Source organism: Mytilus galloprovincialis, chromosome 1 (genome assembly GCF_965363235.1).
Source record: "Mytilus galloprovincialis chromosome 1, xbMytGall1.hap1.1, whole genome shotgun sequence".
Taxonomy (NCBI): Eukaryota; Metazoa; Mollusca; class Bivalvia; order Mytilida; family Mytilidae; genus Mytilus; species Mytilus galloprovincialis.
Genome location: NC_134838.1, coordinates 22,115,555 through 22,140,390, shown reverse-complemented (window position 1 = coordinate 22,140,390; position 24,836 = coordinate 22,115,555). Strand labels below are relative to the sequence as shown.

The window sequence follows — 24,836 nt, the reverse complement described above, 5'->3', positions numbered from 1 at the left end:
ATGGATAATTAAGACAACTGTATCAGTGAAATTGCCCATTAAAATATATGACCATTTAGTGATTTAACTTTATATCTATCTTGTTCTTACTGTCTTATAATGAATATAGACATGCACCAGTTGAGTTATAAACCTAGTTTTATTATAATCAATAAAGAACCAATCGATAGTAATATTGTTGTAATATTGAAACCAAGCACAGACTCTTTCCATGTTAAGTTGCAGAGAATATGATTAATTTTGATTAGGCTATATGTTTTTACATCTTTGATTTAAACTGTTCATTTATTTTACAGAGTACTAGTAAAAATAGTTTCAGCCAGAAATATTTTCTTAGACAGAGAAGTCCAAAACCATTGCCATACAATCAGACAGTATATTTTGAATCGCCTGGAAGCTTTGCCAAAACTGTAAAATCCTTGGAGAAGATCACAAGAAAAAACAGTTTACTGACTAGAAATAACATCAAAGAACAGAAAAGATCCCCAGTGTGTGATAAATGATTGTATGTTTAAACATGCAGTGATGTTCATTTGATACTTAGGAATTGCTTCCAAAAAATGTGATATTATAATGAATTGATATATTGTCTGTCATTCTCTGCATAAAATTTAATTCCTTTTACATTATTGTGAAAGTTTTTTTTTAAAGAAATTAAAGGGGTGAAAAGTTTATCCCTGGGTAAAATGGGAATTTGTTGAAGAATTATATATATTTGTTTTACCCAAACATCTTGGTGGTACACTTCTGAGTAAATCTTTTTGATATATTTATGACATGTTCAGAAGAGAAGTTGTAGGTTTTAAATTTGCAAAGATAATTTTTTTTGTCTGACAAAGTAGAAGTCTTTATTTGTAAATTAATACAACTTGTAATTGTTGCTTTATTAAGTTGATGATTAATAAAATCAACGGTACCAATTTTGTTGCACCAGATGCGCATTTCGACAATTCATGTCTCTTCAGTGATGCTCGTGGCCAAAATATTTGAAATCCAAAGCATATATAAAAGTTGAAGAGCTATAATCCAAAAGGTCCAAAAAGTATAACCAAATTTGTGAAAGGAATCAGAGCTTTGCATGAGGGAGATACATTCCTTAATTTATAATAATTTATAATATTTTGTAACAGCAAATTTTAATAACACAAAAAATCCGTATTTTCATGCCAGTACCGAGGTACTGGCTACTGGGCTGGTGATACCCTCGGGGACTAATAGTCCACCAGCAGAGGCATCGACCCAGTGGTAGTAATAAAATCAACGGTACCAATTTTGTTGCACCAGATGCGCATTTCGACAATTCATGTCTCTTCAGTGATGCTCGTGGCCAAAATATTTGAAATCCAAAGCATATATAAAAGTTGAAGAGCTATAATCCAAAAGGTCCAAAAAGTATAACCAAATTTGTGAAAGGAATCAGAGCTTTGCATGAGGGAGATACATTCCTTAATTTATAATAATTTATAATATTTTGTAACAGCAAATTTTAATAACACAAAAAATCCGTATTAACATGTCTTCCATATTTCATAGTTGGTGCTTAGTGCGATTAGCATCTGCAACCTGACAATATAACGTTTATGTCATTAATAAAAGGGAATAACCATTCAATGACCCTGGTATAAAATCAAATTTGAAAAAAAACCCAATCTATAATCTTCATGATCAAATTAGATATTAACATTAGGGATTACACTGTTCAAATCATCATGGTATTTAATCAAGAATACCAGAATACAACATTGTAGTTAAAATCAAAACATGTAAATGTAGAATTTATAATTTTTAGCTTCAAAATCTATGGCATTATGGGTAAATTATTCATAGCACACAAAAAAAAACTTTGAGTAGTGAAAAGGTTAACAATTGAAACAAACCAATGGTTTGCAATTATTTTCATTTTGAATAAATAACGAACAATGAAATTACCTATAACTCTTTAGATTGTGAAACTGCCCTTTTTTTCATTTTTTCATTTTTTCATTTGCTCATTTTAAATAATACTTTGAATTGTGAAACATTCGGGCCAGCCTTATTGGAAATGATCATAAATCCGTTATAGTGGTAGATACTTATTCATCTCCACATGGTTTTTTTAATGTTTTTTATATGGTTGAGTTATTGTCTCATAAGTACTTTACATAAATATCATGTTTACAGAAATGGTAAAGATATGTTACACATGATAAGTGTGTAGTATTGTTTTTTTATACTGTAATTGTCTAGAATGTTGTCCTTTTTTTGTTGAGTTTTTTCCTATTGTTTTATTTGAGATATTATGTTTACATTATGATAGATTTTGATCAAAAGACCAGTATGAATCGAAATTTGTATTTTATATACATCATTAAGTGACTTTTCTTATAATGTTTACATCTAACCATATTTTTGAATTGATTGTGCAGCACTGAACAAATATTATCAGTAGATAATGTATTTGGAATGAAATTAGCCAGTACACAGAAATATTTTTCTTCATTTTAATTGTTCACATTGAGGTTGTTTCTCATTTATCAAATTTCATTTTAGTTCAATTATTTCTGTCAAAGAAAATTTAATTTTATTATGAAATGTTAACTCACACAAAAATGGTAGATATATACAATATGTAGTATGATTATGTGTCATATTAAGGCCAGTGAATAATATTTGACTAAATAGGCTTACATTTTTATGTATTTTTTAAAATGAATTAGGAAGCACAATATAAGAATTTAAGGTTATTCCTCTCCTGTCTGCAAAGTGTGAAAATTACCATTCAACAGCAGTTTGCATATTGAATAAGCTTTTCATACAAAGGCAATTTTAGCATATCATCCCTATTTCACAGAATAGCATTATTTTTAATGGGCATTCTCACAAATGGTGTAATATAAATATTATGAATTTTATTCTTGAAAATATCATCATTGATTAAGATTAGATTGTGATACCCTCGGATGAAATGCAAACCAATGAACTACAGAGCCTTTCAATAGTCAATGACAAAAGTTAAATGGTTTTTAACAATTTTTGTTATCTATGAGAGATAAATCTACAGTTAATTTTACAAAAATAATATGCATTAAACTTCATTCTAAAATTAACGATAAGAAAGAAAGATACCATCAGATATCTGAGATTTAAGATTGGATTTAAATGTAGAATATTGATTGCATTTCAAATTGTAAATTTATAAATACTGCATTCCTGAACTTGCATGCTTTTTGTCTTGGAATTATAAAGTAACACATGTAGTGTTGATTGTTTATCTATCATATTTTTTTTGTGATGTACATAAATTTAATGCTGTTTTTTTTTTTTTTAAGTTTGAGTTTTTTTTTAACATTTTGCATGTTGGACCTATTATAGCTTACTATTCAGTATAGGTTTTGAACATTGTTGAAGCCTGAACATTGACCCTGTTGATAATGAAAGTTTTTAATGACCATAACTGGGTAAACAGCCCTCGCTCTGTGACCCTATTAATTGCTTAAATTTACTTTTATATGTTTTCTAGTAGAGAGATGTCTCATTTGCACTTATACCTAATCTTCTTACTTTTATACATTTTAAAAAGTGAATCTATACTAATGACATATGTGAGCTTATATAGAGAAAGAAACCACTCAAATCTGTCTCTTTCCTACAATTTTCATGTTGTGGTGGAACAATTTTGTTTCACATAAATTGGCATAAGCTGTTTAAAAAAATCCACTGTAATTTATATTATTTCAAATTTCAGCATATTTTCGGTTTAGCAAAGTACGTAAGAACCAGTAAGAGTGGATAGACGAAGTAAATAACTTTTTCTGAACTATAAATACATATGCATAAGCTATGGTAACAAAAAAAGTTACCCAACTGTTCAATATTTTTTTTTTGCAGTAATTATGTATTTGTGAAGCAATTTTAAAACATTTTTTTGTAAAACGGTTAAACAAGTTACAGCTTTGTTAATATGCAAGTGAAGTTGATATCATAAAAAAAAAAACTCTTTTTGTCGAGCCTTCGACTTTAGTCGAAAAAGCAAGACTAAGCGATCCTACATTCTGTCAGTGTCGGTGTCCTGGGCAGCGTCCAAATTTATTCACTCTGTGGTTAAAGTTTTTAAAATCTTAATAACTTTCTTATACTATCCTGGGTTTGTCACAAACTTGGACAGAAGCTTGTTTATGATCATAAGATAGTATCCAGAAGTAAATTTTGTAAAAAAATAAATCCTTTTTTTCCGTATTATAATTTTAAATGGACTTAGATTTTCTTCCAGTTAACATTACATACATACAGTCTGCAGTTAAAGTTTTTAAAACATTTATTAAAAAACTATCCTGGATTTTTACCAAACTTGGACAGAAGCTTCTTACAATCAAAAGATAGTATCAAGAGGAATATTTTTATTGATTTTTTTCCTCATTTTTGTTGTGCCTGCGATTTACAGCAAAAGTAGACAAGACACTGGGTTCCGTGGAACCCTTATTAATTTTATTATTATTATGGACCATTTATGGGCATTATTTTTTCTGGTCTGTGCAACCGTTCGTTCCCCCTTCAGGTTAAAGTTTTTGGTCGAGGTAGGTTTGATGAAGTTGAAGTCCAATCAACTTGAAACTTGGTATACATGTTCCCACTGATATGATCTTTCTAATTTTAATGCCAAATTAGAGTTTTTACCCCATTTTCACGGTCAACTGAACATAAAAAAATATAATGCGGATGGGGCATCCGTGTACTTGGGACCCATTCTGTTTTAACATGTAACAACCTTTTTTATTTAAAAATAGCATGCATTTGGTTCAATTATGACAAATTTTAGTTTGTGTATTGATTTCTGCCTTTTAAAATGATCACATCACATTATTTTGAAGTTATTTCAATTCAATGTTTAATATATCAAGTCATCAAGGACAAATTCATAAAAATCTATATATAATATTGCTTTTTGGAAGGATGGTTTAGGTTCGTTTTTTATTTTCCAAGATATTTTATGAACCAGTAGAAGTTATATGAATATTCTATTGTCATTATTGGTTTTAATAGTTTGTTTTTTAAGAAATGTAAAGTTTAGAATAGTGTAAGATAAGTAGTGCTGTAGTTTTTATTTTTAAAGTATATAATTTATCAATTTACATAAGTGGACTATTAAGTTTTTAGTATATATAATGTGTTTTTATAAAGTTTATTTCTGAGAGCAGCTGAAAAATAAAATGTGTTCAGTGTGATTGAGTTTGTTTTTGTCTATATTTAACACAACTCTCCATGCTCAGATGAATCTGGATTCAGTTACATGAAATTGTATCTCATAAAACTAGCACAAATGCTTTCACATAATTAGTTTTGACTTCTACTAACATTTGGAGCTATGTGTTAAAAGACCTCTTATATCAGTATACCATTATTATATTACCCACCTCATAAATTATGACCAAAAAAGTAAGCAAAACTTATCATATTAGTGAACTTTCGAAGTCCAAGGACCAAAAATAACTGCTCAAAATCACAGACCAGAACAAAATTTGACTTATGATTAAACAATACCTCAAATATCAAATGTATTTTCAATCAGGAAGAAAAAGTATAGAAAACTGTTTTGATGGACTATGGATGGACGGACAGATAACAAACCTAAAGTCCCCTCGACTTTGCCAAAAAAACTGATCTCATGTGCTCCAGAAGGGTAAGCAGATGCTGCTTTACATGTGGCCCTGTCGTGTAAACAGTAAAATAAAAGAGTTACATCATCAAGGAATTCTTGCATTTGTGAAAGCAAGATACCCCCCAATATGTTTGGCCTTTACTCAGGACTAAAAAATGAGAAACAAGAGTACACACGCTGAAATGTCTCGCCTTCTTTACTAATAATTGATATTATGTTGATAGTCCTAAATATAAAGCTTTATTACAACGGTCACATACACTTAACATAAACCAAGAAAACTAAACATTGACCAATGAATCATGAAAATGAGGTCAAGGTCAGATGAACCATGCCAATCAGGCGTGTACAGCTAACAATTGTTCCATACAACAAATATAGTTGACCTATTGCTTGTAGTTTCAGAAAAACAGACCAAAACACAAAAACTTAACTTTGACCCTTGAACCATAAAAATGAGGTCAAGGTCAGCTGACACCTGCCAGCCAGACATATACACCTTCCAATCATTCCATTCACCAAATATAGTAGACCTATTGCATACAGTATAAGAAAAACAGACAAAAGCACAAAAACTTAACTATAACAACTGAACCATGAAAATGATGTCAAGGTCAGTTCACACCTGTCAGTTAGACGTGCATACCTTACAGTCCTTCCATACACCGAATTTACTAGACCTATTGCTTATAGTATCTGAGATATGGACTTGACCACCAAAACTTAAGCTTTTTCACTGATCCATGAAATAAGGTCAAGGTCAAGTGAAAACTGTCTGACGGGCATAAGGACCTTGCAAGGTACGCACATACTTAATAGTTATCCTATTACTTATAATAAGAGAGAATTAAACATTACAACAAGAATGTGTCCAAGTACACGGATGCCCCACTTGCACTATCATTTTCCATGTTCAGTGGACCGTGAAATTAGGGTCAAAACTTAAATTTGGCATTAAAATAAGAAAGATCATATGTACTAAGTTTCAAGTTGATTTGACTTCATCTTCATCAAAAACTTTAACCTGAACTTTGCATTATCATTTTCTATGTTCAGTGGACCATTAAATTGGGGTCAAAACTTAAATTGACATCAAAATTAGAAAGACCATATCATGGGCAACATGTGTACAAAGTTTCAAGTTGATTGGACTTCACCTTCATCAAAAACTACCTTGACCAAAAACTTAAACCTGAAACGGGACAGACGAACGGACGAACAAACAGACCAGAAAATATAATGCCCCTCTACTATCGTAGGTGGGGAATAAAATACAGTACAGAATGACAATATAATTAAGTATTCTGAATATGATGGCAAACAATACATACCGGTAAGTGTTTTATCAGTTTTCTGTACATTCATTTCGTAACACTGGCGTGGGATCAAGGTATTTCTGTCTCAAACACATCAATACTCCAAGACCTTTTGACCTAATTTTTGTACTTGGTTGGACCATTTGTCGTCATATTCCCTCAAATGGCTTGACCATGCTATATTGTCAGTAAGATTTGACTAATTACTATGAGAATTATATGACCATATTTAAGTATCATAACACCATCTTCAATTCTGTTTCACAGAAAACACTCATTTTAGTAGGATTGTTAGCCATCATGTGCAGTTGACCGTATCATATAGTCATTTTCATCCAATCATTTGTAAATAAGTTATGGGACTTTTGACAATTAATATGTGTATTTTGACATAAACAAACTTGTGAACATACTTCTTCATAGATTATTTGACAGATAACTCTTATACTGGGTATTATTGTTTGCTCTCTTTTTAGCTCACCTGTGAGCTTTTCTCATCACTTGGTGTCCGTCGTGTCCGTCGTCGTTAACTTTTACAAAAATCTTCTCCTTTGAAACTAATGGGCCAAATAAAATCAAACTTGGCCACAATCATCATTGAGGTATCTAGTTTAAAAATTGTGTCCTTTGACCCCGCCAACCAACCAAGATGGCCGCCATGGCTAAAAAATAGAACAAAGGGGTAAAACGCAGTTTTTGGCTTATAACTCAAAAACCAAAGCATTTAGAGCAAATCTGACATGAGGTAAAATTGTTTATCAGGTCAAGATCTATCTGCCCATTTTCACATGAATCGGACAACTGGTTGTTAGGTTGCTGCCCCTGAATTGGTAATTTTAAGGAAATTTTGCTGTTTTTGGTTATTATCTTGAATATTATTATAGATAGAGATAAACTGTAAACAGCAATAATGTTCAGCAAAGTAAGATTTACAAATAAGTCAGCATGACCAAAATGGTCAGTTGACCCCTGAAGGAGTTATTGCCCTTTATAGTCAATTTTTAACCATTTTTTCGTAAATCTTAGTAATCTTTTACAAAAATCTTCTTCTCTGAAACTACTGGCCAAATTAAACTAAACTTGGCCACAATCATCATTGGGGTAACTTGTTTAAAAAATGTGTGGCGTGACCTGGCCAATCAACCAAAATGGCTGCCACGGCTAATAATAGAACATAGGGTAAAATGCAGTTTTTGGCTTATAACTCAAAAACCGAAGCTTTAAGAGAAAAATCTGACAGGGTTTAATTGTTTAGCAGGTCAAGATCTATCTGCCCTGATGTTTTCACATGGATGGGACAACCCGTTGTTAGGTTACTGTCCTGAATTGGTAATATTAAGGAAATTTTTCCGTTTTTTGTCATTATCTTGAATATTATTATAGATAGAGATAAACTGTATACAGCAATAACATTCAGCAAAACAAGATCTACAAATAAGTTTACATGACCAAAATAGTCAATTGACCCCTTAAGGAGTTATTGCCCTTTATAGTTAATTTTAAACATTTTTCATAAATTTTTGTAAATTTTTTGAAAATATTTTCCACTGTAATTACTGGGCCAAGTTCATTATAGATAGAGATAATTGTAGCAACAAGAATTTCAGTAAAGTAAGATCTACAAACACATCACTATCACCAAAACACAATTATGTCATGAATTTATCCGTGTCCATTGTTTAATATGCACAAGACCAAGGTGAGCGACACAGGCTCTTTAGAGCCTCTAGTTTGTTATTATCTTGAATATTATTATAGATAGAGTTAAACTGGAAACAGCAATAATTTACAGCAAAGTAAGACCTAAAAATAAGTCAATATGACCAAAATGGTCAATTGACGCCCTAAGGAGTTATTGCCCTTTATAGTTAATTTTTAACAATTTTCAAAAATTAGTAAATTTTTACTGACATTTTCCGCTGAAACTACTGGGCCAATCATTATAGATAGGGATAATTGTACACCGCAGGAATGTTCAGTAAAGTAAGATCTACAAACACTTCACCATCGTCATTTTCTGGTCTTGGACAAAGGCCAGTTAGCCACCATATTTATATAACCATAGTATATCGTCATTTTCAGGTCTTGGACAAAGGCCAGTTAGCCACCATATTTATATAACCATAGTATATCGTCATTTTCTGGTCTTGGACAAAGGCCAGTTAGCCACCATATTTATATAACCATAGTATATCATCATTTTCAGGTCTTGGACAAAGGCCAGTTAGCCACCATATTTATATAACCATAGTATATCGTCATTTTCAAGTCTTATCCTCTACTTAATCATCTTTATGATTAAATCAAGTGGGTTTCCTGTGCTTTTTCTTCTCAACATCTTTTCTTCTAAGCATCTTTTCTTCTCATAGATTGATATAATAGTAAGAGAGTCAACTCATTTAAAATCTAGTCTTACTTTGAAAAATGTTAATTATGCAAGTCAGGAACTTCAACTGTGGTTGTTATATATATATATATCTTTATTCTGACAAACCTTCGTTGTTACTGCAGTTGAAGAAAAGAAACCAATTTTGGGATATGCAGACAGACAAGGGTAAACTTGATGCTCCCTCTGCTACAGCTGGGCAAAAAAAAAAGACTCAACAAAAATATTTTGTATGCTATATTTAAAAGCAATACGTTGATGGCAATGTACAGATGATTATTTTACAATTACAACAATGGTGTAAACGAAATATACAAGTAAACATGTTGACATATTATTTCATTTTTATATGGATATATATAAGAATCATCCTTAATATTTAAATACAATTACATCTTGATTTCTTTCATCTAAATAATGCCCTAACCGTCTTCTATCAAAACTGCACCCTTACCCTGCAATCATTTGTGTTTACACAATATTACCAAATACAAAAATTTTGATCAATTATTGGGTCTTACTGTAAAACAACAGAGTGCCTTCATGATAACTTATCAAGAACTTTTCATATTTTATAGGACAGAAATCATATGAATGTGATGAACAGAAATAAATTCACTTATCTGTCACCAACTTATTTTGTTTTTCCCATTTCATCTTATTTATTGCTTTTAAGATAGCTGTCAGTATAACCAGTTGAGTCAGACGTTTTGTTAATAGTTTATCAGATGTTCTTTATAAATGAAAATTTATTTAATTCTGTATCCATATTTCAAAACAATGATTGGTATAAGTAACCACAAGAGTACATACAATAATGTTGTTATACAGGATGATATATAATGAATGAGAGTTAACTACAATTCTCTTTTATCATGTCTATATTTACAGTAATTTACAATTTACACACCCATTTACATGGGTAAAATTAAAATTTGATGGATAACACAAATTCTTTATAATTTCTAAGATACATATATTCAGGATCAGGAACATATTTCCTTTCCATGGAAAAGGAGCATATACGAAGGTCTGAGGGGGTCTTTCATTTCTTATTTTTTTAACGTATAAAAATCAGCCATTTTCCTCTCCCTTCTTATCCTTTCTTCATAATTTAGCTGCCTGTTATTCTCTATTGTTTTGTTTTAAGGCCAATTTTCCTCTAGTTTTTATTATGTTTGCCATTTATTCTGTACTGAATTTGAACTAATGCAAAGAAAAAGTGAATTTCCAAACCATGGATATTGTTGGAAAGAAACAATAGTTTCACTTTGTAAATATTGCAAGCAGTTGACAGTTTTTAAAATCCCAGGTTTGGCGTGATGAGACAGAGCGAACCATCAAAAGACTTGAAACAAGCTCGGAAGATGTCGCTACACAACTTGAAGAAACAAGTGAACTTCTGAACAGATATATCATGTTATGGACTGATATTTTTCGCAAATAACCCTCCATAACATGATATTTCTGTTTAATTACACCAAATAGATTTGGATTGAAACTCCGTAAAGGTGAACATAATTTATTTTTACTTGTAATCTGTAATTCATTAACATGTTTATGCATAATTTTAAGGATAAGAGGATATTATCATAGAACCGCAGGAATTATACATGTACTTATATGCGTTTGCTCACTTTTTTTATGTAACGCCATCTAAATAAATAACAATCAATCTTAGCCATCGGTAAAATCAAACAAATATAATAGTTTACATTAAAGTTTTCAAACTCATAGGTCAGTCAATACACTTTAAAAAGCTGCACAATTGACAGAATATCTTTACCAGTAATACAATTAAGCAAATAAGAAAATAAATATCATATGTTATTTTGAGAGAAAAAAAATGAAAATTAGAACAATTCCCTCATTTGCTATTGATATTTTATGATTGTTTAACAAGCACTTTAATGTTACATGACGAATGTATGATCAAAATCTATGAGGAGATCTTCTGCTTTAAATGATATTTTGGGTGAATTACATTAAAACAATGACTACATTAGAAAAAAGAAACTTAAAAATATTTTCAGCATTAAAACATTGCCAACATTATTAACAAATAAGAAGTATAAGCACTAGTATTAAAGACTGTCAATTATCCAAGAAATAGTTCGTACAACCTCCAGCTTTCCCCATCATATACAACTAAGCTGAATAAGTGTTGTGGCGAAAAATAACCAAACATTCCCCAAGATGTACAATTATTAGTTCAGTCAACTGGGAAATATAACTCTTCAATGTTCTGACAAAACCATTAAATAAACTAGTTTTTAGTATCTTCAAATCAAGTTCAACAAAACATATTACCATATGAATAAGTGTCAGCAGGATTAATCATATATCAATGTAACATTTAACTTTGCACAAGTCGAATGAAATAGTTTTTTCTCACATTCAATTTACAACCATACCAGTTGATATCTAGGTAAAGTTTTACACAATTTTTTGATATTACAAACTTAACAGTTACATTCAGTTAACAAACTATAACTAACTAACAACAACAATTAATGATCAATTTATCACTGATTTTCTTCTGTTTTGATCTTTTTAACTTGTCCTATGCCAGCTAACTGCTGCCGTCTGAAATGATAAAAAAGAATTAAAATACACCAATTTGAAGATCATCATTATTTTATGGAAGCAGTTGAAATTGGTTAAAACTTTTCAAAAGTTATCATATTATAAAAACAATACACAGGACTGTTTTTCAGTCAATTGAATATTGTGGACTCATATATTTTTGGGGGTACCATGGATTGAGAAAAACTTGCATGGTCCTGGATATTGAATTTAGTGGTTTGACAAAACCTGCATACAATGCCCACAGAAAAATCTGTCATTCGTTGAACATTTTATTTTGTGGTTCGCGTATACCCATGGAATCCACGAAAATTGGTATCCAACGAATATTTATGAATCCACAGTACCCCAAGTCATAAATGACAAAGGTTGAATTTGTTGAAATTCACCTGCATCTGCATACTATCATTTGAAACAACATAAAAAAAATATAAAAAATACATGTAACTCTTCAAAAAACAACTTAACCCTTTCGCCGATGAGTCCCGGTTTACCGGGATTCACGCTTCAGACAGCTGACGATGAGTCCCGTTTTACCGGGATCGGAATACCTCTTTTATGTTTCCCGCTTAAAACAGTGCAAACATGAGTTATCTTTCTTTGATGGATACCCGGATGAAAGTGTAAACATTGCGCTTCCGTTTGTTGAAAACCGTGTCAAAATCAGAGGAAATTTACAGAATTTACGAGAATTTGAAATGAGGGAACATTTTTTTTGAAAGAATATGGAAGAATTGAAGCCAAACTAGTATACTTTTTTGACATAAAATGTCGTTTTAAGTACAAAACACTTGGAATGGACATCGTTCAGTGTGAGGAATTTGTACAGCCTCATAAAAAATTTCAAAATTTTGCCGTTTTGGGTTAAAAAATTACGATTTGGGGTCAAAGAGCAGAATTTTGAGAATTTCACCTAGAAAATGCCGAAAATCTGAAAATTTGAATATTTTGAGAAGAAAAAATTATTAAAACATGAATAAAACTGTGAACATGGTGTTAGTGAATGAAATAAATACACAAATAACTACAAACAAGTTTTTATTGACATTTATTATGAAGATCTCCCACTTGAGTAATAGTAGCCAGGGAAGCCATCGTCTCAGAGTAGCTTCTGTCTGGGCAGCAATCGGTGAAAGGGTTAAAGAAAGTGAAAATCTTCAAAATTGAACTTGGCTACAATTTTGTTATTATAAAACTTTAAAAAGTCAATTACACTTTAATAAATTTCGACTCGTAACCGGGAAGAAGAAGAAAAAACAACATATCAAAATATGAAATGAATAATTTTAAAGTGTGTATTGTTATGCGTTTACTTTTCTGCATTGGCTAAAGGTATAGGGGGAGGGTTGAGATCTCATAAACATGTTTAACCCCGCCACAATTTTGTGCCTGTCCCAAGTCAGGAGCCTCTGGCCTTTGTTAGTCTTGTATTATTTTTAATTTTAGTTTCTTGTGTACAACTTGGAGTTTAGTATGGCGTTCATTATCACTGAACTAGTATTTATATTTGTTTAGGGGCCCTCCTCCGGGTGCGGGAATTTCTCGCTGCATTGAAGACCTGTTCGTAACCTTCTGCTGTTGTCTGCTCTATGGTTGGGTTGTTGCCCCTTTGACTCATTCCCCATTTTCATTCTCAATTTAATACTCAATATCGTATAGAAAACATTTCAAACAACCTATCATTGTTCCCCAAATTCATGACCATAACCATGGTAAAAAAATTACAAATTCTGCAATGTTTTGGAAGATTACACTTTGAAGTGAAGTCATGCCAACTTTTGTACACACTCCAGGTATTTAACTTTTCACATATACAATGAATTTTTAATTTACATCACATATGAAACTTACACATCAGCTGTTGTAACAGCAGTAGTTGTTATTGTTCTCTTCACAGCAACCTTTTGTGTGGCAGGACTTTGGGCATCTGTGTAAACAATATTGACATATCAATAAAAATTAAAAATGTTGAACTGAATACATTTTTCCTTATAGGGCAGATGCTCTTTTCGTGAAATTTCTTACAATAAAAAAATTATACTAAAGTATATACTCCTTTAAGAATTTTTGGGTGAAATGTTGCTGATTATCATTTCACATTTTTCTTGGTATTTCAGATTAAATGCTTTAACAGAAAATGCATCACAGACATATTTATTAAAGGGACAAAAGCGTCTAAAAAATACACAATACTGTGTTTCCATTTTTTTTAATAATTTCAAACAAAAGACCAAGTTTGCTAAATAAGAAAAACACTATTGACATAACATATCAACCTACCTTGAAGCCACCTGACTTGTGTAGCAGGTCCATATCCTTTTTCATTTCTAGCAGCAATACGGAAGATGATGGCTGGTTTTGTTGTATAGTCAATGTGAGCCGAGGCCAGACTTGCTGTTGTCACTGTACATGTTGGTGCAGGTCCACAGTAGACCCTGACGAATGCTAGCTGAGCTGGAGCTCCTGGTTTTTGATCCGTCTGTGATGCAGCATTACGAACAGCCAGGTATACAGAGTATTCTGTAATTTTTCCTGCTGTGTTTTGTGGAGGTTCCCATGATAAGTGTGCACCCTCAGGACTCTGAAAATTTTGGATAATACATGTTATAGATATACTGTATGCAAATTAGATAAAATTGTACCCCAGCCACAGATACAGTAGTGGCACAATGATTTGTTAAGGGAATCTTCAAAAATAATTGATTTCATTGTTATTTATATGGCATTGTAGAATATAAATACAAATTTACCTTTTTAGAAGTTCACTACAACCGTTCTGATTAACTGATGCACGAGTCTTTGGAAGTTCCATTTAATTCTGTCAACAGGATCAGGAGCAGTTTAGGATAGAAAAATTATAGGTGGGGTTGGGAGAAACAAATAGATAGAGGAATTCTCCAATCATTAAATACATCCTGAACTCTTAAATTTTTTTATCATTTCGTCACAGTAATACAGTAATGGCTCTTTTTGTTGAATGACAAGTTTTTCTTCAGTGAATTCTGTTTGTGTAAGAATATTTTAGCAACTTACCTTACTAATCTTGATTGCTGATGGGGCACCAGGGTAGCCTGGCAGACAGGTCTTAAATGCAGATATCTCACTGAATGGTCCTCGTCCACAAGCATTTATACCTGCCACTCGGAATTTATATGCTGTTCCTGGTAGTAACTCTTGTTTCTTTAGAACACTGTGATCAGGTATGCTAACAACATCAACATCCTGTTCAAATAGATATATATTTTACTGTTTGATAAGGATATAATAATACTACAATATCATGGTAATTATGGCTGGCTGTTTAACATCCAGTGACGTTGAACAGGACAAGTATACCAAGAAATATGAAGTAACTTATACATTTAAGAAGAGCTCTTATTGTTTTTTCTTTCTTTTAGATTTGATGGAAGACTTTCAATGATGTACCAAAAAGTGTATACCAAGCATATCAAGATCAGCCAATGTGTATCGTCAGATTAGTCATTTACATTATTATTACAAGGTGTATAATCTTCTATTTTTACAAACACTTTTGAAAATGAAGAACTGTGTTCAAGGATCCTCTTTCAGGTTTCATAATTTCATGTTCTCTTAACCAAAGAAAATTATTTCTATAAAGGAAAATGAAAAAAATGTGAAATTAAACTTACATCCCCATTGCCCTGAAGTCCATCGGATGACAGATAGAAATGTGCGACCAAACATGATGATCCTTTAATGATTCCAACATCATACCACTGGTTAGCTTCCTTCTTTATTGGAGTTGTTGGCATTTTAATTGGAGTGGTACTTGTTTCCTGAAATTACAACCAACAAAACTTTAATTTACATTTTATCAACATGATCAAGGGCAATAAAAATTTGTCTATGTGTTACCAAAAATTTGCTCAGGTAGAACTCAGGTGAGTCTAAGGTAAAGTCACATGATTCCAACTGTTCTCTTTAGTAAAACATAACTTGACCCTGAGACATCAGTTGAATAGCTTTTTTTTTTTTTTTAAATAGAACAGCTCAGAATCAGCTTCCAGAAATTAGACATAAATAAATTCTGCTATAACATAATAGATTTAATTCATATCAAATAATTTATTTTTGTATAGAAATTGAAGTATTTTGACTTTTTCATAAGATTCAATTGCAAAGAGATCTCAGCAGTTTTGTTCAGTTCATTTCAGTTTTCCATCATAGCACATTGTAGTTAGGGTTCACACTGTATTTTTAAACAATACATTTATAGAATACACTGTGCTCAATCTTTTTTTAAGTTATCAAACTTAATTTACAAAATGATAATAACAACGAAGTGTATCAACAAAATAAAAAAAAATCTATTCAAATAGACAAACTTTGCATTTATTTTATAATTTTCAGTTGTATTCTTCACTGTAGCACAAAAATAATGATGTCAATTATTTTGTTCGACAAAATGATGATTTTATTACAAATAAAATGACAATTTTTTCTTCAATAAGTAATTACCTGTTTGATTTCAGTTCCTGGTTCTATTTTAATTGCATTAGCTGCATCAGGTTCTTGTTTTATGCCATTTGTAGAAGATATTGCTGAATTTGACGAGATTGCTGCTGATGCCAAAGTGGACAAAGGATCTATGAAGGAACAAAATACAAAATGCATTCAGTGCAATTTTATTTTACGAAAAAGCATTAATGAAATTTCAATTATTGATTAACAAGTTACCTGCTCATTTAAATAAACCAACAAGCCAAAAATTTCCTTTGTCTTATTCATAGAAGTCAGGCCAAATAAAAATATATGTGTGGTTCCAGTAACCCGACCGACCCTAGTTAAAACCCCCCGACCCTAGAACTTTTTTTTTTCATTTCTGAAAAATAAATTTTCAAACGATCAAATTTTGAGGAATGTGAATTAAAATAATTAAATTCATAGATTTCTGTCATCTGAATTTCCATCACAAGTATCTGTTATGGCTAAAATGCAACAATTCATAACAGAATGCAACAAAATTAACTAAAAACGTATCATGACTGTTTATTTTACAACCAAACACATGTAAAAATGGCGCACTTCCGGTTGGGGCGTGTATAATACCGGAAAAAATTTCAGTAAACACGATTTTTTTCCGGATTTTGACATTCAAAAAAAAAAAAAAAAAAAAAAAAAAAAAAAAAAATGCTGACCTACCGACCCTATTTTTTAAAAGTATGTAACTGGAACCACACATATATTTTTATTTGGCGTCATAAACAAATTAAAATTTTTATTAATGAGTTGTTGATCATTTATTATTTAATACATAAAATTTAACGATCACTGTAATGTCTCTTAAGTAAATTCATACAAAACAAATAATTCATAAAACAAGATTTGTGTGAATTGCTTACATGGAGTCAACTTGGTGGCATGTTTGTTAACTGTAATATCCTATTAATTATTTGAATAAGAATTCAAAAATGTGTGTTGTTATATGCAGCTTGTTAATGAATCCATTTTAAAAATCCTGCCTTGGTGTCTGTTGTTAAAGATCCAAATAATAAAAATACAATTCAATTAGGAGTATAGTCCCTCTCTTGTTTGGAATTTAATCTTTTTAAAAAACTGGATAATTTTTGAAATTTTCCTTTATATTTTACACCGTTTACTTTAGAGCAAAAGTAGACTCTACTTGTTAAATGGATTCATTATATTTACCCGAGTCCATTGAGCTTGAGATCTGAGGGAGGATTCCTTGTGTAGGTGGTACCAGTCCAAGTGACATGGCTGAACTATCTACTGATGCAGGACCAGTCAACTGTTGAGCACTGGTATTGGGGAGACTTGCAGATAAACCATTAGATGTGTCCATAGCTTCATCTTTTGGTTCTGGCTGAGCCATTAACTGATCAGGCAGTTCTAAGGCATGTCCCTGAGCTGCAGCTAGAGCCTGATCCTGCACAAGAGCTAGAGCTTGTGTCACAGCTAAAGCTTCCTCTTGTGTAGGCATTGATATTTGACCTTCAGAAGGTTGTAATATGTCTGCTGGTAAAGTAGGATTAATGTTGGCAAGAGGTTCTTGCAGTTGTTGTAATGCACTAACATGTGATCCAGATATATCCATTGGTTCTGGTTCTGGGTCATGTGACGTCAGCTGTGATGGAATGGCGGCTGTAACTGGATCAATCATTGGCACATTACTTAAAAGATCAGAGTTTGTTATAGCACTATCAGCAGTCATAGAGGCTTGTTGCGTAGAATCTGTTGTTTGTCCTTGATTTTCATCTCCTGGGCAATTATGGCCATCTGTACAAACTTCACTTTGTGTTGGATTATTTTCATCCCCTGGGCAATTATGGCCGTCAGTACAAACCCCACTTTGTGTTGGATTTTCATCCCCTGGACAATTATGGCCGTCTGTACAAACCCCACTTTGTGTCGGATTTTCATCCCCTGGACAATTATGGCCATCTGCACAAGCTCCACTTTGAGTCGGATTTTCATCCCCTGGACAATTATGGCCGTCTGTACAAGCTCCACTTTGAGTCGGATTTTCATCCCCAGGACAGTTATGGCCATCTTTACATACACCAGGTGGGGTTCCATCAACTTCATCTCCGCCATCTCCCGGGCAATTATGGCCATCAGTACACACTGTTTTCGGTGGTTCATCCCCTGGGCAATTATGGCCATCTGTACACACTTGCTTGGGTGGTTCATCACCAGGACAATTATGGCCATCAGTACACACTGCTTTCGGTGGTTCATCCCCTGGGCAATTATGGCCATCAGTACATACTACCTTTGGTGGTTCATCCCCAGGACAATTGTGGCCATCCGTACACACTTGCTTAGGTGGTTCATCCCCAGGACAATTATGGCCATCCGTACACACTGCTTTTGGTGGTTCATCCCCTGGGCAATTATGGCCATCAGTACATACTACCTTTGGTGGTTCATCCCCAGGACAATTGTGGCCATCCGTACACACTTGCTTGGGTGGTTCATCCCCAGGACAATTATGGCCATCAGTGCATACTTCTTTGGGTGGTTCATCCCCAGGACAATTGTGGCCATCCGTACACACTTGCTCGGGTGGTTCATCTCCAGGACAATTATGGCCATCTGTACACACTGCTTTAGGTGGTTCATCTCCCGGACAATTATGGCCGTCTGTGCAAACAGCTGGTGGCTGAGTTTCATCTCCCGGGCAATTATGACCATCAGTACATGGGGCTTGCTGTGTTGTAGCGGCCTGAGTTAGGACAACTGGAGCTGTTGTCGTTGGTTTAGCACTAGCTGGAGTTATAGTTATCTGAACTGGTTTTGGTGTTGATGAGATGCCTTGAGCTGCCACTGATACTGGCTGAGTAGTCATTGTGACTGGAGACTGAGAGATTGATGGCTGTGTAATGAGGGATATAGTAGGTGTTGATGGAGTTGGTACAGCCTGTGTAGTATATAATAATGATGTGGCTGAAGACTGGGATGGTGTGGCAGCTATGGTCTTAATTATTGTTCCACCAGACTGCTGTGTTCCTGAAATAAGAAATTTTGAGACATTATAAGTTTGGTTGTTGGAAAAACTAATGCTTACAGAATCATGATATTTTGAATCATTTATTTAAACAACAGTACTATTAGATTTCTATTTTATAAGATTACATGTTTACTTTAACTTGTACTTTTCCCTAAGTTAACATATTTTCACAAAATTTAAATGGAAGACAAATTGGCAAGCTTTATATCTTGCAGGATTATAAATAATTCAACACATTATTAAACTGTCTTTATGTACATGATGTATGATGCCAATAAGAGTTAAAATTTCAGTTTTCACAAACAAATGAAATCGATCATTGTTACTGTTATAAAATAACAATGATTTTTCAAGCATCAAAAGTCAGCCAATAGATAGAATTATTGTCAGGTTAGGTTGTATATTTTAACAATAAAGGTGTAACATTTGCTTGACTGAGGTAATGTTTTGGTTGTGTTATGTCTTTTTTATCCTAAAGAGGTTATTTGTATTGATCACCTTTTTTTACAGGTAAACATTCAAGTCAAATAATATGTATGTGTGATGTAATTTGGTGGTTTTTATATGCATATAAACAATATTAGTATACAAATGTAGCTGTTTTCATATATCAATTAAGTGCATAATACGCCCATTGTTTTTTCAAAGAATAAAGTTCAATAACTTCTCAAGGTCATATCAGAAATTTATGAAAAACTGAAGGGAGGTTATCTTAAAAGATATAAACCAGTCACCTAATTTTCATGATAACTGCTTAAAGCATTGCCTGAAAACTGAAAAATACCCCTTTTTTATTAATAAAATCACATATTAATACTAATCATAAAATTTAATATTTATAAATATTGAAAGGGAGCTTACATTAATAGATATCAACAATTAGACAAAGTTTCAAGAAAACTGCTGAAAGCATTTTTGATTCATAAAGAATCATTGTCTGAAAACTAGAAAATCCCCCTTTTTAATGAATAAAACCTCATTTACTTTGAAGTGTTAAATTTAAAATTTATAAAAATCAAAAGGGAGCTCATGTAAATAGATATAAACAATTAACAAAGTTTCTTGCAAATTAGTGAGTTTTTAAATTATTGTCCGAAAAAAGGAAAATCCTCCTTTTAGTTTAATCATATTTATTTATAGTGGATTTGGAAACAAGTTATTGCAACTTATATTTTTAATAAATAAAAAACTTCAAACTCGGAAACTTTAAATCTAAAATTTATGAAAAACGAAAGGGAGCTCACGTCAATAGATATTTTTAATTCACCAAAAATTCATGTGAACTGGTTTATGCACTTTTGAGTTATTGTCCAAAAGAAAAAACAGTAAAAAAAATTATTTTACCTTGTGTTGAAATAATATTGACGACTGGTTTAGCTAAAGGTGATCCCGATATAATGTGTTGTTGTGTTCCTGCTGGAAGTGTCGTCACTGATAATGGTTTTCCTGAAAAATAAAGTGTTTGTTCTCAAGACTTGTTCAATATAAAATGAACTACATGTTTAAAAAACATTATGCAAGGCTTTCTTTCATTTGTATAAAAAGAATACAAAAATTGGGATCAAAATTTATATATTTAGATAACATAGTTAACTAGAATGATTGACTGGTGTTTAATTTACTAGAAACCATGGTTAAATATTATTGAGTCTTAGGCCTGAACTCTAAAATCCATAATTATTATAAGCTCCTCTTTCTACACACTGCATGCCATTATGTCTTAAGTTTAAACATATTTCTTTATAGTTGATTGGGAAACAAGTTTTGCAACTTATATTAATCCCTTTCCACTTCGCGGGTGCGAGTTCTGCCTTGTAGCGGCATTGGCCTACTCTTTTTCGAAATCTACAAGGGTGTTTTTAACGTGCAAGAGATATGGCTCTCTCTTAACACAGTCTATAGTGATAATTCCTAGTGTAGCTCTGTTCTAATAAATAACTAACAATTTTCAGCATCAACATTGGAAGTTTTTGATTGAGTTTATAGAGTTTATAAACATTCAACTCCATATGCATGAAGCAGTAATGCAATTTTAGGTTTATACATACATAATGTCATTTGTCAGTACAAAAAAATCTACATACACTGGATTTTAAAATTGACCCACTGAATAAATACTCCATATACATGATATTTATTAAATTAATACTCCATACACACCATATTATATAGACATACCAGTAATTGATGATGTGGATATTCCCTGAGATGATTGTGGACTAACAACAATAAACTGAGTATTTCCAGTACCACCCAACTTTGGCATTGATGTGATGATTTTATGCTGGTTTCCAGACAGACCTGAAGTGCTACCTTTAGGTGCTGCAATGACGATTGTTTTAGATCCAGCTTGTGTTGTTACAGTACCAGTCCCAGCCTTGGCCATTGACAACATTGACGAAGGAATGGTCTTTATTATCGTTCTAGTGTTGGATGATACTTGCTGATAAAAGAAAAGGAGAATTAGAACTATCATACAATAAGATGGAAATAGAAGAAGTACATCAAAATTTGTTACACTGTAATGTTGTGCCTGCTTTAATTGATTATATCTGAAAAATTACTTTTAAAGTTTGCAAAATTATTGGGGCTGTTTCAGAATTGATTGTGTGGACTATTTCAAAAAGGAGTCTTAACAATTTAGGAAATAATCAATTGACATTTTATACAAGGACAAGTAATCAAAGTGCTATCTGACCCCTATCTGACCCCTATGCTTTCATTTCTTGAACAACCCTTACAAGAATCAAGAAAAAATATCAAATGACACCCCCATGCCAGTAACCTGACATCAATTACAATAATCTAAGAAAGTACAAATGCACTGAACTTTTAGTGAAAATAAATGGGACAGATGCCACCGCTTGTAAATGTATGGCAAATTCAGCCATCAACTCCATCCAAATTGAACTAGATCTGTATTTGGTGGAATTAAGTATTGTATGAAAGTTTAATTACATTTGGTTGAGGGAAATTTCAGTAAGAGAATGGAAACTTATTTTTGGATGAAAAGACAGACAGGGAAAAACTTGAACCCCCCTTCACCACAGATGGGGCATAAAAAACCATAGTTAACCTATTTACCTGTGGTTGTACACTGTTAATCCCTAGAATAGTAGAAGGTGTCTGCCCAGGCTGACTGGTAGTAATAATAGCTGTTTGTTTACCATGAGCACCACTTGCTTGTGTGGTTACCAACTTGACAATAGTGGCTCCTTGTGGCAGAGGTCCTTTGGTCTAAATAAATGGTTAATACGTGGAATTAATTTTTCAATTTTAACTCTTTAAAACTTTTTATTACAAGTCATGTAGTCTCCCCTTAGCTACAAATATACATACAGATGTGTTTTTCAATAGATTTGATATGGAATGTTTATCTGAGCAAAGATGGTAATAGTGTGGCACTAATGTTAAGTAATGTTTTCAAAATGACTTCTTATGACTCTGTTAATAAACAATACCTCAAAAACAAATGTGAAAATGTCATTACTGAAAATTCAGATTTTTGGACCTTTACTTTACATTGATCTTTATATTTACAGTATATACATAGAGTAAATGTAAGAAAATTCAACTAAGTGGTAAAACCACCTTGTAATTCTTACCGTAGCTACTTGCATGCCTTGATTTGTTTTCACCAGTGTAACAATCTGTGGATGACCTGTTCCTGATGATCCTCCCCCAGCTTTGTGTACTGTGATGATTTGTTTTCCTCCTATGGTTTGTTGTATTGATCCTGGTGTAGATTTCAATATGGTGGTTCCTGGTGTAGCAACTCTCACTGTCTGAGTAGGTGTTCCTGATAAAAAATAAAATACAAAAGTGAGCCTTTAAATAATTTAGGGCAAATTGTTTTTTACAATTGAACTGCAATTTTATTTGAATTTTCAGAAATGCATATATTTCTTCTCAAGCTGTTATAATTCAGTTCTGCCTCTCTTTTGCTGTGCTCATTGGACTTATCAATAACATCAGACTTACCTATTCTACTCTGTACCGGTGTAACTTTCATTCCTGAAGGTGTAACAATAGTAGGTGTGACCACTTTAATCCCTGAAACGTTTGGAGTACCAGTAGAGACAGTTGTACCAGGTATTTTCTGTGTGGCAGCAGCGGCTGCAGCAAGAGCGGCAATGCCTGTCATTCCACTAGACTGAAATATGTTATAAAGCTATGTCAAATTATGTTTAAATATCATCTTATCTCTATTTATATCTGTAAGTTAGCTTTATTTATATATGCCATCCAAAAAAATATATAATTCTGTTCCATTAACTTAATTGATATCAATTTAGTTTGAACCTGGGTTTATTTCCTTCTTATGTAGGAATTAAACACTATTTATAACTAAGTGACAATTAAAAAAAATATTTGAAGAAAAATATGAATTCTTACTGATGTGACTATGTTAGCTTTCTGAGCTTGTGTCAGGTTAACGATATGTGGAGACCCTACTCTAATGGCTGATCCTGCTGGGTTAACAGTGATAGGTGTCTTCTGTCTGGCTGCCACAGCTGTAACTAAACACAAACAAGACTATAAATAAAAGCTGCTACTAATACGATTAAATATTTTTAATCCATATCCAGGAATATTTATTTTGCTAGACAAACTATTTCACAGCAAAATACTTCTATTTATCCACTGGAAAGTTCAACATTTGCCACTTCTAATGTCTAAATTTCACTCTTGGAAATCACAGCAAATGCTCAAATTATACTCTGCACATTCAAAAAACATTTTGTATACAAAATTAAAGTATTTTTTCCCTGAAACATTTGATTTCAAACAGAAATCTATATCAAGGTATAGCAGGTTTTTTTTTCAATAGTAACCATTAATATTACAGTTTTCTTCCAAAGTGACTTAAAGACTATAATGTAAATTGTTTTTTTAAAAGAATGAAAATCGCCTTGAGCATAAAGTTGCCATGCATTTCTTAATCATGGTTACAGATCAAATATATCATTTATGAAAAAAAGATTGAAAATGAATCTACATATAGCTCATTTTACATATTGTAATTGTACATGACAACATTCATTAAAGCTCTATCATGCTACAACATGTAATATTTCTATCTTCTAAGCATGTTAACATGCAAAGCATTAGTTTATATATATAGAGAATATCATATGGCTTTTTCAATATCGCATCAGTATCAACCCGAGACACCAATATAATCCCAAGAGCTGTGCTCGAGGGATTATATTGGTTGAGGGTTGATACGATGTGTGATATTGAACCAGATGCTCCACAGGGCGCAGCTTTATACGACCGCAGTGGTTGAACCCTGAATGGTTGGGGCAAGTATGGACACAACATTCAAGCTGGATTCAGCTCTAAATTTGGATTGTGATTAAATAGTTGACACAGCATAGGTTTCTAACACAGAATGAATGTGGTCTAATGAACTTAAAA

The 24,836-nt window shown here is 32.4% G+C and overlaps 2 protein-coding genes across 4 annotated transcripts in view; one reads left to right on the top strand and one right to left on the bottom strand.

Annotated features, from left to right (window-relative positions):
• The window catches only part of LOC143069242 (uncharacterized), a 48,206-nt gene extending 47,310 nt beyond the window's left edge, over window positions 1-896 (top strand). For both annotated transcript variants that reach the window (XM_076243787.1, XM_076243778.1), the window contains exon 6: window positions 297-896. In XM_076243787.1, the coding sequence (XP_076099902.1) occupies window positions 297-503 (207 nt within the window). In that variant the 3' untranslated portion in view covers window positions 504-896. The remainder of the gene's footprint in view (window positions 1-296) is intronic.
• Window positions 897-9,559: 8,663 nt separating this feature from the next.
• The window catches only part of LOC143069153 (host cell factor 1-like), a 31,402-nt gene continuing 16,125 nt past the window's right edge, over window positions 9,560-24,836 (bottom strand). For both annotated transcript variants that reach the window (XM_076243643.1, XM_076243648.1), the window contains 13 exons: window positions 23,811-23,935; window positions 23,397-23,568; window positions 23,021-23,214; window positions 22,500-22,652; window positions 21,594-21,858; window positions 20,760-20,861; window positions 17,594-19,414; window positions 16,403-16,530; window positions 15,574-15,720; window positions 14,957-15,145; window positions 14,204-14,504; window positions 13,775-13,850; window positions 9,560-11,923 (listed from right to left, as the gene is read on the bottom strand). In XM_076243643.1, coding sequence (XP_076099758.1) covers window positions 11,863-11,923; window positions 13,775-13,850; window positions 14,204-14,504; window positions 14,957-15,145; window positions 15,574-15,720; window positions 16,403-16,530; window positions 17,594-19,414; window positions 20,760-20,861; window positions 21,594-21,858; window positions 22,500-22,652; window positions 23,021-23,214; window positions 23,397-23,568; window positions 23,811-23,935 — 3,734 coding nt within the window. In that variant the 3' untranslated portion in view covers window positions 9,560-11,862. The remainder of the gene's footprint in view (window positions 11,924-13,774; window positions 13,851-14,203; window positions 14,505-14,956; window positions 15,146-15,573; window positions 15,721-16,402; window positions 16,531-17,593; window positions 19,415-20,759; window positions 20,862-21,593; window positions 21,859-22,499; window positions 22,653-23,020; window positions 23,215-23,396; window positions 23,569-23,810; window positions 23,936-24,836) is intronic.